The following is a 13426-nucleotide window of genomic DNA, read 5'->3' as shown; positions in this document are numbered from 1 at the left end:
TGTACACAAAGAATGCGGTAGGAAATCAGTAGCAAAAACCATAAATATGTGTGATGGAATTAATGCATGGATATAAGGTTTCTTCTGAGAACTCACTTTATTTACATATATATATATATACACAGTGATCAGCCATAACATTAAAACCAGTGACAGGTGAAGTGAATAACATTGCTCATCTCGTTGCAATGGCACCTGTCAAGAGGTGGGATGTATTGGGCAGCAAGTGAACAGTCAGTTCTTGAAGTTGATGTGTTGGAAGCAGGAAAAATGGACAAGCGTAAGGATCTGAGCCACTCTGACAAGGACCAAATTGTGATGGTTACACGACTGGGTCAGAGCATCTCCAAAACAGCAGGTCTTGTGGGGCGCTCCTGGTATGCAGTGGTTAGTACCTACCAAAAATGGTCCAAGGAAGGACAACTGGTGAACCGGCGACAGGGTCATGGGCGCCCTAGGCTCTTGAAGCGCGTGGGGAGCGAAGTCTAGCCTGTCTGCTCCAATCCTACAGAAGAGCTACTGCAGCACAAATTGCTGAAAATTGTAATGTTGACCGGCCAGAGTGCCCAGAACCTAATTAGGTTAACTCGATACTGAAACTGCTTTCACACATGAACTCTGCACAACGTCGGGATAATCAGGTCTGGACATTGTCGGGAGTTGCCCCTTGACACATGTAGCTCACAACCGGAGATTGTCCGTGTCAGACGTGTTTACACCACCTGGAAATACTGTTTGGTTTAGGCGAGGGGCGGAGCCTGGGTTGAGCGTGCAGGAGGCAGGACGTGACGCTGCAGAGTTTTAGCCCACTCAAGATGGCGGACAAGGCGGACTTATCTTTTTTTGGCATTGATACTCCATGTATTTGGACGCAATATAAACAAAAGAGTGGAAAAGAATATAAAGGAAAGCAGAAAGGAGTACAAAGCAGCTACGCTCCGTGCACGAAGATCCGCACGAATGTAAATAACTGCGGCATGAGACGTCATCAACTCGCGAGACGCCCACCAACAGCTTAATACCGGGTGGGGCCTCCCTTGGCTGTCAAAACAGCCTCAACTCTTCTTGTCCTGGATTCCACATGATGTTGGAAACTTTTCTTTCAGATTCTGGTATATTTTCACATGATTGCATCAAAGCAATTCCTGCAGATTTATCAGCTGCACGTTCATGCTGTGAACCTCCCGTTCTATCACATCCCCAAAGGTGCTCTCCTGGATTCAGATCCGGTGACTGGGCCACTGAAGAACTTTGAACTCATAATATAATAACATATATATATATATAATTATATACATAATATATACAGTATATCCATTACATGTGTCCATTTTTATAAATAATATTTATCCATTTATTTATATGATGTTAAATAGCAAATAAGTTATTTTGTGGATTGTGATATTTATCGTTCCCTCTGATTTAATTGTTTTTGTGATTTTGCTACTGATTTCCCACCAGTAGTTTCCAATAGTTCTTAATAAAATAATTGACCACATTTATTTTATATATATTTTTTTTTTTTTTTTTTTCAAACATTTCATCTTCTTGCAGCCTCTCTCTAATGCTGCTGTTTGTTTACTGCATGCTGGCTCTCTCTCTCTCTCTCTCTCTCTCTCTCTCCCTCCCTCCCTCCCTCTCTCTCTCACTTCCATCTCCTAGGTCTCCCATAAGCAGATGACACAACTCATTCTGTTCTCTCTCCTCCATCAGAAACAGCCGGCCAGAGCCATTTATGACTTTAAGGCCCAAACGGCTAAGTGAGTACAGGAAACGCAAAATGCATTGGTGTGGGAACCAGGCGTTAGAAGCATGACCGCTTCGCAATGTCTTCTGTGCACGTGGCATCCACTGACTCTCACGCGGATTTGACAATGTTGTGGTTTGACGTCATGAATAACCTCCGTCGCTGCATTTGGGGGGCGGCTCTTGTAGATCTCATTCGATCCGCTGGTCTTGATCTTCTGGTGCACGCACAACGTGGAATGAATGCCCGAGCGGACTGAAACGGCGCTGTGATGTCGCTTTGAATGCGGGAAGATCTAGAGCGGCCGGTCGGTCCGGTTTCTCCATGTTTGCCTGGAAAGATGTTGTTGACCCGAGCCCGTTTCAGGGAGCTGACGTTCAAGAAAGGAGACGCGGTGAACATCATCCGCCAGGTGGACACCAACTGGTACGAGGGGGAACATCGCGGGCGAGTCGGCATATTCCCCATCTCATATGTAGAGGTACATGAGCTGTCAGTATCCTCCCCAAACTGGGGATCTGTATATATTTATGTATATCTGTATATATCTATATTTGTGTCTGTGTGAGACTTTGAACTATACCTCGGATTTCGTCCTTATTATGTCATTATCAGTCAACCTTTACTTTTATTTCCCCCCCTGTAGAAACCACGGTGGTAGAATCCTCATTTACAATGGTTGTTGAATTATGCAGATTGGCAGATTTTTATTTAATTATATAAAATATAATTAAATTTAAATGTATGACTTAATAGATTAAATAAATATAATAGTAATTATATAAATAAAATAATAAATAAAAATAATACATTGATAAAATATGTAAATAAATAAAAATAAATTATTACATAAACAAATACCCCGAATTATACACGTTTTTTTTTTTTTTTTTTTTTTCATTTTCTAGCATTGTACCAAACCCTAAAAAAATGCATTTAAGAAGTTTTCAAATCTCATAAAAATGTTATTTCATACGTGCAGAAGATGCCGTCCTCGGAGAAGCAGCAGCCGGTCCGACCTCCTCCACCAGCTCACGTCAGGGAGATCGGGGAGGCGGTGGCACGCTATAACTTCAACGCCGACACCAATGTGGAGCTGTCACTCAGAAAGGTAGCACACGGTGTTTATAAATCGCTGTCTTGTCCATTGCGGTGAATTTGTATTTATTTTATTTCAATTCAACGGACCCCGTCTCTGCTCCGCAGGGCGAGAGGGTGATCCTGATCCGGCAGGTGGATCAGAACTGGTATGAGGGACGGATCCCAGACTCCGCCAAGCAGGGCATCTTCCCCGTCTCCTACGTGGACATGGTGAAACGCTCGCCGTCCAGGAGCCCCGCTCACCACGCCGACCCCCACGTTTACCCTAGCAACAGGAGCCCGGGCTCCACACCCACCAAGGTAGTGGAAAGATGATCAGAAGATACAACCAGGAGTTTATTTTCTTAGTTTTGAGTTGTAGTCAGATTGCAGGTTTCGTGAAACATTTTGATTTAAAAATATAAATCAATTTTGTCTGAACTTCATGAGAATTAGAACACGTTACTCGTTAGAATTGAATTCATACAATAGACACAACAAATATGTGTTTTTCTCATAATGGACTGTCAGTACCTGTAAAGGTCTACACAACAAAAGTGGAACGTGTTTCCTTTGCCAGTCCAGTACGACGACTAGTTTGGTGACCAACAATAAGTATTGAGCAAGTACAGTTTGTGTTCTCAACTTGGGGTCCACAGACCCGCAGGGGGTCCTTCAGGAGGTTCCAGAGGGTCCCCCAGAAAAATGACTAATAATTAAACACTTCTACAAGACGTAAGCACTGTTAGAGAATGTACAATAATGACTGTTTTAATCAGTTTTACTGTACTTTACCGCATATGGACAGGTGAGGAAGTTTGGAGTCATATCCAATAAAAATATTCTCAGATTGGTGTCCCCGGGGGTCCCCTTCTTTTTTTTGAATGGTCCTGGGCCTGATACGTATCAAATTGAGTCCTTGATGTAATAAAATGTTGGGAATCACCGTTGCAATGGATATGAACAGGTGTAAATCGGTAAACATAAGGAAGGGCTTTTTTCACGGAGGGTGAATAATGTTATGGATGGTTGAGAATGCCAAGACAATCTATTCTTGGGAGAAGAAAAAAGATTTAATAGCTGTGGTGCAGGCGGGGCAAACATCTTGACTCCACCAGAGAAGGGGCAGTATTTTGTTCTTTGCATCCCCATCATCACACGCAAAGGTGTAACTGATGCCTTACTACTCCACCTTTTTTTAAATCCTTCCTTTCTCTCTCTTCCTCTTCCTTTGTTCACCTCACTTTTCTGGAGCCTCCCTACACTCCACTCCCTCCTGCCTCCATCCTTCCCGACCACCACCACCACCGCCACCTCCCCTCCTCCACCTCCTCGCCCCAGTCCACCCTGAGAGCGCTGCACCTGCGGGCGGTCACCAGCGAGTGGCTCTCCCTCACCCTGGACCCCCCGTCCGCCGCCGCCCCTCTTCCACCTCCGCCCACGCCCACACCCACGCCCACGCCTCCCCCGCTCCCCTCCCAGCTCATCTCTTTGCTGGAGGCTGAGGAGCTCAAAGCCACCCGCCCTGCTCCTCCCAAGAGAGGCCTCACACTGCCTCTGCAAACTTGCTTTAGAAAACCCAGCCCTGTCTTCCAGGGGATCCCATGTTTGGAAGCCCTGCCTTTCTTCCCTCCTCCTCCACCCGCTCCTCCTTCTTCTCTGTCCACCACTCATACCTCACTGGCAAGCAAAAGTCAGAGAGGACTCATAAGCACCGGTGTGACCCCATCCCAAGTCTATCAGATGCAGATTGAAAAGCTACTCTTTGCAGAGCTGGAGTCGGTGGCTTTGGAAAGAGAGCGTCCACAGCGGCACTGCTCGGTCACGCAGGGTTACGAAAAAGGTAAAACCCCAGAGGTGAAGCAGCCGGTGGAGGATCCCTTAGAGAAAATGTTGTCTATGATCCTGGGCGGCCCCGTCGGTCCGGGCGATGGGACACCTCCGACCGAACTCTCCCCCGCCGCCGCTGCGCCACTACCCTATCAACCCCAGAGCCAGGGTAGCCAGTCACGCAAACCCAAAATGGAACCCCCTGAATCCGTGAGCGGAGTTCGGCTGGAAGCGGAGTTCCACACGCCCGTCACGATCCAACCGATGTGTCTCCCCTGGGAAGGGCGGTCGACAAGGCTGCCGCCGGCCACAGGGGAGGGATTCCCCGAGTTATTCATTCAGGAAGAGGAGGAAGGTGGACCTAAGGAAGAGCAGAGCGGTAGAGTTCCTAATCCAAGGCCAGATGCGAAGGTAGAGCATGCTGTGTGGGCTGGTTCTCCCGGATTTTAAAACGCAACAAAACATATTGGAAAGACAGGGAAGTTATTCATATCAGAGGTTAGCTGCTTTTTTTTTTTTTTTTTTTCTTTTTGTCATTGAAAACATTTTCCAAGTTCCTCAACACGGTGTCGTTGCTTCCGTAGGCTGCTCCGGTCTGCGCCACCGCTCCTTCCAAACCGTTCACTCCCGCCGACCCGCCTTCGCCCCCTCCCTCCGCGTCTCCCCCTTCCCCGCCCTCACCCTCCACTGCCTCTACCGTTGCCCTGGCGATCCCTCCCTCCCCCCCTGCCTCTCCTCCTCCCCCTCTTCCGCCCGCCCCACCTTCCACCGCAGCATCGCCCCCTGCCGGTGCCATCCCTCCTCCGCCGCGTTTCCCACCCAGTCTGCCCTCGCAACAACCCCCCCGTTCACCTCCGTCCCCGAGCCCTCCGTGTCTTCCTTTCTCCATCCGTTCAGGACCCGGCTCAGAGCCTCCATCGCCCCCGCCTCCTCCTCCTCCTCCACCCTCCTCCTCTCCTCCCCTTACTAAACCATCCACCCCTCCAACTGTTCCCCGTCAGGACCCTAGATCTGCCAAGGTCAAGGTACAGTGCTACTGCCTGCTGGAGCTCGGGCTTGAGGATGGTGTTTTGTTGCATTTATATGTTTTTAGAGCAAGGATAATAACTTGTTTGTTATTAGTTCGGCCTGGCGACTGTAATTACAAGGCTCTGTGGAATACTCCATTCTGACTGGGCAACAGCTGCAATCAGCGGTCAGTTATTTCTCAATAATGGCCTCTGATCTGTTAATAATGACCGTTGTCACGGCAGCCACTCCTCCACCTGGATTAAAGTCCCTCGCTTCACGTCGCCGATATGCTAAAGCTAATGCTACCACTAGCGGTGACATCTTGTGACGCTACATAGAAACTACAATGGAGGACTTGAGGAGATGAATGCGGATATGTCCGGGTTCACTTCAATAACAGTGAATAGTTTAGGTTTGTTGTTTGTTTTTTTGTCAGATGAGTACTTTGCTGTTGTGTTGATATGTTGTTGCATTATTGGCCACTTAAGCTACGTTGTTGTGGGCTGTTTTTCTTAGAGGAAGCGTATATAAACTAGTCGTCTAACTTATAAAATCATTTCAAATCAATGTATTCCGTTATTTCATGAGTAGCCGTGTAATGAGCGGGATAACATGCAGCCAGCCTCATTATCACAGAATAACATTGTTTTGCGATAATGACCAGCTGGCTGCATGTTATCGCTTACTTGACATTGTGTGTACGTTTACATTGTCGGAAGAGATACAAGTTGATATTGCTGTCGAGAATTAAGGTTAGTTCGTTGTATGTGTGTGTGTGTGACGTTAGCGTTAGCGTAACTAACATCTCCTCGGTAACAGATTGGGTTTCACAGCATGACGTTTGCCGACCTTGAAGTGCCCGTTGTTTTCAATCCCAAATGACCGGCGGCTGAATCTGTTCCACCTCCGGGGCTGATGAGGGCGTGTTGCTTCTGGTTCTTTCAGCCGCCTTTTAAGCACGACGCGGCGTCTGGCGGTAAACCTCCACGTAGCCCCGTCGTGACCAGGAGGTGGTGTCTGGGGTCCGCTAGAGGTCGAAGGGTAGGGGGCGTGTGTGGTCCTAACCCCTTGCTGGCCGTGAAGGGAAATGCGGCACTAATACTCATCATGTGGTCGAAACGGGACTGGAGGAGCCGTGCCTCCGTCACCGGTGCATGGTGGTGGGGTTTGACTTGTAGGGGGATGACGAGAGGGTTCACGTCAGCTAAAGGAATGGCTTTGAGGCGCTGTTTGTTTTGGGAGGGGTTTTTCTTGGTTTTTTTTGTTGTTGTTTTTTTTTTGTTTGTTTTTTTACTTTTGATTCACTCTGTCCCTTGTTTATCTTCTTATTTTCCCTCCATCTTTCTCTCTCTCTCTCTCTCTCTCCCTGTAATTCTTAGCGATTTGTGCAGGATGCGCCTCACGTCGGAGGAGAACTGTAAGTTCATATTTTAAGTGATTATCTAAGATAGAGATAAGATACACTTAGAAATTCAGGAATTAAAGTGAATTACAATTAGTCAAGAAATATAATATGGCCTGAATATCAATCAAGTATTTCAATATATTAAAATATGAAAAATAATAATATTTCAATATAAGGATCATGCAAAAATGTGCCATTTCCCATTCCTAATGTTTTATTTTCAATGTACTGTTTTAAAAGTCTTAGAGCCTTTTGGATGAAGTAGATTCTTACCACTCAGGGAAATGTGCCGTGCCATCTCATCTTATTTTCAAAATTGTTCACATATAATCAACATGTGTATGTGTGTTACCATTCTAGGATAACGTGATTGACGGTAACAGGGTTGACTAAAAATGTTATTGGCAGCCATTACTCGCCACGTGGTAAAGGTATAGGTAAAGTTAAGGTATATGTACATTTGAAATTTCAAACAAATTGCTTTTTAACGTACGCTTTTGTGATGGCATGGCGGACACAACAAACTTGTCAACCTCTGTCAGACATTACATAACTCAAAGATAATTCATTAAGAGGAGGGGACACTTACTTGTCTTTTCACCATCTGCTTCATAAAAGGCAGATGAACTTTCGGAACAGTCTATTTTCTCTGAAGGGGTGTTTTCATTAAAGGTAACGACAACCTGGGGACCCGGCTAAATTGTTGTTTTTTTCAACATTTCACGCATATTAAGAATAAAACCCATTCATGAGCAATTAAATGACACTTGAGGCTTTACATACATTTTTATATGATTTTTTTGACTTTTTGGGCCCCAATAGCAAGTAAAAGTACAAAAATCGTAATGAGGGACAGGCCATTTTTACATTTTTTGCATGATGCTTCGCACAAAAAAGATGATAGACAAATAATATGAACATGTTTTCATGTTGTGAAATATATAATGGAAACTAAATTATATTATTTTTTATTATGATTTATTGTTTATTCAGATTTACGGAGCAGGTTTGTTCAAGGGACACAAAATGGCACGTTTCCGTATAACCACCCATAAATGAAAAATATTTTTGGTATTTAACATTAATTTTGTAAAACACATTGGTAAAACACAAATTTGTAGCCGAATTCCATCTAATCAGCTGACTTCTTTATGGACTTAATCATTGAAATGAATTGTGAAGTTCCCGCAAAGCGAGGATTGAAAGAGAAAGTGCTACTATACTCGATGTAAGTTTTTGTACAGGTAGCATCACAGTTCCCAGCAGGTGGTGAGGTGACATTCTTGTGTTCTCCGTCCCAGGTACAGAGCTCTGTACAACTACCTGCCCCGCAATGAGGACGAACTGGAGCTGAAGGAAGGAGACATCGTCGACGTGATGGAGAAGTGCGACGACGGCTGGTTCGTTGGTGAGGAGGCGTAGCACGTTTAAGTATTTTAACAAGAGAGGGTTTTCCCATATGTCAAATCTGATAATGACTTTCTACAATGAAATAATCCCACGGCACTATACCCCTGTGGTGTGGGGATGGTGGTGGTTTGAGCAGCCACACATGTCCTGGGTCTAGGTAATTGAGGCCCAGGATCTGAGTGGCTCTGTACCTGTTGCTAGTTGCTTGGTCTAAGGAGCAACAGGTACAACACCCATCCCCACACACACTCAGGAGAGGAGCTTTGTGATGACACGTGTCTATCTGCTCCCGGGCTTATTCCACCTAGTCCACTCTCTAAAATAAACTGGTGTCTACAACCCCGTCATCTCTGTCTCTGTGCCGGAGGTCCCGAAAACGCCACTTGGGGTGGCGTGTGGTAGGCAAAACTGTCACAACCACTATCCTGTTAACCCCTCAAAATGTCAGAATCGTGTATTACTGTGCTTTTTATTATGGCCTACACTAAGAGAGATGCAAGACTCAGGAATCATTTACTGGTAGCGAACCACTCTTGTAAATGACTCCGGAGTCGGGAGCCACTCCGACAAAAGAGTGGGTGAGGGAGGGAATCTTTCATTCACACACTCAGGATAACTCTCGTTCATCGTTTGCAGGAAGTCCTCCCTCGGTCACTGTGGGTTAAACCAGTTGAATCAAACGAACAAAGAGTCGGAAAATCAAAAGACTCTTTTTACGAGTGACTCTCCAGGAACCGAATCTCCAAAAAAAAGAGAGTCCGAACTTTCATCGCTACGAGTAGCTGTTACTCACAGAGTGTAACTTGTTCTAATGAACACAGAGTTGGTATTCTGACGAATGAGTTGGATCAATTAGTGCAGCCTTTGCAAATTAGATCTCGCAGCACAAAGCTGAATTTCCATTATTTTATTTTGTTTCATTTATTTTAATTTTCAGGGCACACCTGGCGAGCTCCCACAGCACTGCACAGCGTTTGAAAAACACAACCTCATTGACTTATTAGTATCCCTTGTAAGACGGGTGTGTGCGTCGTCCACTAGATGGCGCTGTGGCGAAACGGCTCAAACCTCTTTAAGTTTGCGCTTCCCATCGAACCCTGGGTCTCTTGGTCTGAACTCGCCTTTATAGTCTACTTAAATCGCTTGTTGCCCCGCAGGCACGTCACGCCGGAGCAAGCTGTTCGGGACCTTCCCGGGGAACTACGTGAAGCAGCTGTGACGACGATTCCAGTGCCAGAAGCCCTTTCCTCCCCTCTGCTCATCCCTCCGTCTCGGCCCTGGCTCGGCCGCCGTAGCAAACCTGCGCCTCGGAGGTCGGCGGGAGCCTCGATCCGCCGCACGCGCAGACCCCCGTGCGCAGCTCGCCACTTAGTCCCAGTTCAGCTGTCACTAGCCATATTTATGGAAGACTTATTCCACTAATATAATGACGAGGATTTTTTTTTTTTTTCTTTTTAAATAATGATGCTCCCGAGCTTTGTACTCCAATCCGTGACCCTTTGACTTGATTGGCGAAGATGGACGCTCGACGACGGTCAACTCCGACGGCGCACCACCCCGGGGGCCTTTTTGTTCAGCGTAGTTTTCCAGAATATATTTGTGTTTTCCACATCAGTCGCAGGGTCGGTCCTGTGGCTCCAGAGAAAAAGCCTATTTATATCCATCGTCGCCGCGACAATATTCTGTCCTGATCATTGGCGTAACACTTACTAACCCGCATTTGTTGGACTTCCTTGTCTCCATTTCAGTGTTTAAACATGAGAACCTCCCAAAGAATGTTCCGTCCGTGAGCGAGGAGAGTATTTTTAGGGCAGTATTGTTTCAATGGCTGTTCATTTTCACCTGAGGATATAAGGTAGTATACTAATGTGTTTTTTTTTTTGTTGTTGTTGATGTTGGTGTTCTTTTTTTTTTTTTTTTTTTTAATAAGTCCATCGCAGCCATTTAATCAACACGTAGCATTAGCATGTCAAGTAGAAGGAAGTTAGTTTCTATAATCAACGCCCGACGTTGTATATAACCGTTGCTATTGATGGAAAAAGGTTATTTTTTGTTCCATAAAACTGATAATCACGGTGAATTGATATTGGAGTCGTTTTCGTCCTTGGTTCCACAGCAGGTACCTTCTGATTCACGGGATAGGTTCTGAAGACACATCGTGGAGTTGCCCGCGTGTATTTTTACGCCTTCTGAGAGTCGATGTCCTTCCGTCAACTCTGTAACTTGTTCCGTCCGATCGTTTTCCCTTCCGGGGTTTTTTACCCTCGGCAGCGAACTCAATGCCGTGATTTGGGGCTCGATGATGATGATTTCAAAGTTTATGCAAAAAAAAACAAAAAAAAAAGGTAACCAACTTCTGCGTGTGATATTTATAAGCGGATGAGTGCTGTTGAGGTTTGTGTTAATACTTAATACTAATGTTTCGTCCATCCCGAAACACTCAAATTCACTCTGCACCAACTCTGTGTTTCTTTTCTCCTTTTCCTCATTGAGTGACTTAAGGTGAAGTGTACTTTTAATTATATTTCCTTGACCATAGCAGACGTGACTTTGCAGCAGTACTTTTGGAAGGTCTTCTTCTCAAGATATATATTGAATATTACATGTCAAGCTACTTAAAGGGGCTATAATGAATTCCTATTGTCCAGATGTCCTATTGTTTGATTCTGTATTTATTTACGTCGGATGCAGGATGAATAGCATTTTATCAGATCACACGTTGCTGGTATTCCTCCACGAGATTGTGATGGCACCCAGTTACTTACCACATTGAGTGGGTGGAGTGTCACTTGATATTTCGGTGGCATTCAGCACGTCAACCCGGCCTTTAATGTTCAGCGGATATGGTTTATGGTCTATGTTTTATTTTTGTTTTCATTCGAGTTTAATTTGTACGTACTTGCATAGGATTGGACACTTGACAGCAAAACTTTTGTTTAAGCACCTTAATAATTTCTCTTTTTGATCATTCGTCGCTATCTTCACATCACTCCGCCCTCCATGGTTCCCTTGGTGTGAGCGCACCGTGTGTCTGTTGTGTTTTTCTAAGCCTTTTGTATGAGAGCTGTAAAATGGCCGACACCCACTGCTTTATAAAGTTGTCATTTTCTCACCCACCATCATTGGTTCCTTTCTTTCTTTCTTTCTTTTTGTCTGTCTTCAAATATACACTGGAAAAGTTAGGAATTGGTTACACGTAAAAATTGCTTTAGTTTGTAAAATCACATTGACATTCTTCAACTGGAAATTGAGAAATTAACAATAACTTAAAAAAACAAAGTGTGGAAGTGGACGGTGTTTTTGGCACCATCTATCAGGTGGGGAGAGTCAACACTGGCAACTGGAAGGGGATACAGCTGCAGAATTGGGGTGATAAGCAGAGTAAAAGTGCAGTCACCTCTCTTGACCTTGACCACGAGGCCGGGCTGCCATTGCAGAGCTTTATGACGTAGTCTGAAAGGACAAACCTTTATTTATGTTAAATAAACACCTGGCAAACCTGCCCTCTGCTCCATCTCTCAACCCCATAAAGACAAGAGATTTATTCCAGCACCAGTCATCTCAATCTCCTGCAGCTGCGTCCCCTTCCAGTTGCCAGTGCTGACTCTCCCCACCTGCAGATGGCGCCAAAACCTACTACGCAAAGATTTAAATCATTAAATTATTATTATGATTATTATGATTATTAGAAACGAATAATAGTAAATAAATTGTTTTTAATGCAATATTTTTAAGTGTAACCAATGACTCCAGTATAATATTTTTCCCTGTGTACAGGTCGGTGGTGCTAATGTTACTCCTTGTTCACTACAACGGTCACTGCTTTTTGTTTAGCTTTAGAGAGAGAGAGAGGGTGACTAGCCATAAATCTATAACCTCTTCTACGATGCAAAAAAATGCTTTTTATTGTGTGCAAACTTGATGAAAACAGCTTGTGTTTCATCCAGGAGACTGTTTGAAAGTATGCACATGACATAACGGTGAGCTATACCTTATTAAATAGCTTCTATGGTGGTTTTAAGGATCCTTGGCTCCTGTGATGTTTATATTAAATATGCGCGGGGATCAGAGGAGAAATCCTGTCGTTGATTCATGGAAACGCAAGCGGCTTCATCGCACTCTCTTGGACTTGAGCGTCTCTAAATCCTGTTTGCTTTTGTCTGAATGGTTTTTTTTTAATGCTTAATTGCCAATTGGCCATTTTTACAATAAATGTCTTTTAAACTAAAAGCGATGGATACTGTGGGTAAAAAAAACACCCCAGGCGCGCGTGGGCTGTGACGCAATAATAATGAATGAGTATTGTTTTTGTGATTAAATTCGCTAAAGACGCTTGTTTAATCACTATTATGACATCCATTTTTTTTATTTTAATAACATTTCAGCCGTAAAATTAATTGCAGAAACCCTTTCAAACCTGCATCTCTCTAGTACATATGTAAAACATATCTGTTTACACAATCTTTTCAGCTATACAGTGGGGCAAAAAAGTATTTAGTCAGCCACCAATTGTGCAAGTTCCCCCACTGAAAAAGATGAGAGAGGCCTGTAATTTTCATCATAGGTACACTTCAACTATGAGAGACAGAATGGGGGGAAAGAATCCAGGAAATCACATTGTAGGATTTTAAATGAATTAATTGGTAAATTCCTTGGTAAAATAAGTATTTGGTCACCTACAAACAAGCAAGATTTCTGGCTTTCACAGACCTGTAACTTTTTCTTTAAGAGGCTCCTCTGTCCTCCACTCCTTACCTGTATTAATGGCACCTGTTTAAACTCTTATCAGTATAAAAGACAGCTGTCCACAACCTCAAACAGTCACACTCCAAACTCCACTATGGCCAAGACCAAAGAGCTGTCAAAGGACACCAGAAACAAAATTGTAGCCCTGCACCAGGCTGGGAAGACTGAATCTGCAATAAGTAAGCAGCTTGTTGTGA

At 44.4% G+C, this 13426-nt stretch overlaps 1 protein-coding gene across 1 annotated transcript in view; it reads left to right on the top strand.

The window, feature by feature from the left end:
- The window catches only part of sorbs2a (sorbin and SH3 domain containing 2a), a gene marked incomplete at its 5' end in the record, with an annotated part of 34290 nt that extends 24339 nt beyond the window's left edge, over positions 1–9951 (top strand). Inside the window, 7 exons of the mRNA XM_079999455.1 lie at positions 1714–1760; positions 2114–2228; positions 2730–2858; positions 2954–3148; positions 7048–7085; positions 8375–8481; positions 9641–9951. Of these exons, the coding sequence (XP_079855581.1) occupies positions 1714–1760; positions 2114–2228; positions 2730–2858; positions 2954–3148; positions 7048–7085; positions 8375–8481; positions 9641–9702 (693 nt within the window). The 3' untranslated portion in view covers positions 9703–9951. The remainder of the gene's footprint in view (positions 1–1713; positions 1761–2113; positions 2229–2729; positions 2859–2953; positions 3149–7047; positions 7086–8374; positions 8482–9640) is intronic.
- Between the last annotated feature and the right edge of the window lie 3475 nt (positions 9952–13426).

Source organism: Zeus faber, assembly GCF_960531495.2.
Source record: "Zeus faber genome assembly, chromosome: 4".
NCBI classification, from domain to species: Eukaryota; Metazoa; Chordata; class Actinopteri; order Zeiformes; family Zeidae; genus Zeus; species Zeus faber.
This window is presented reverse-complemented; position numbering and strand designations above follow the sequence as displayed.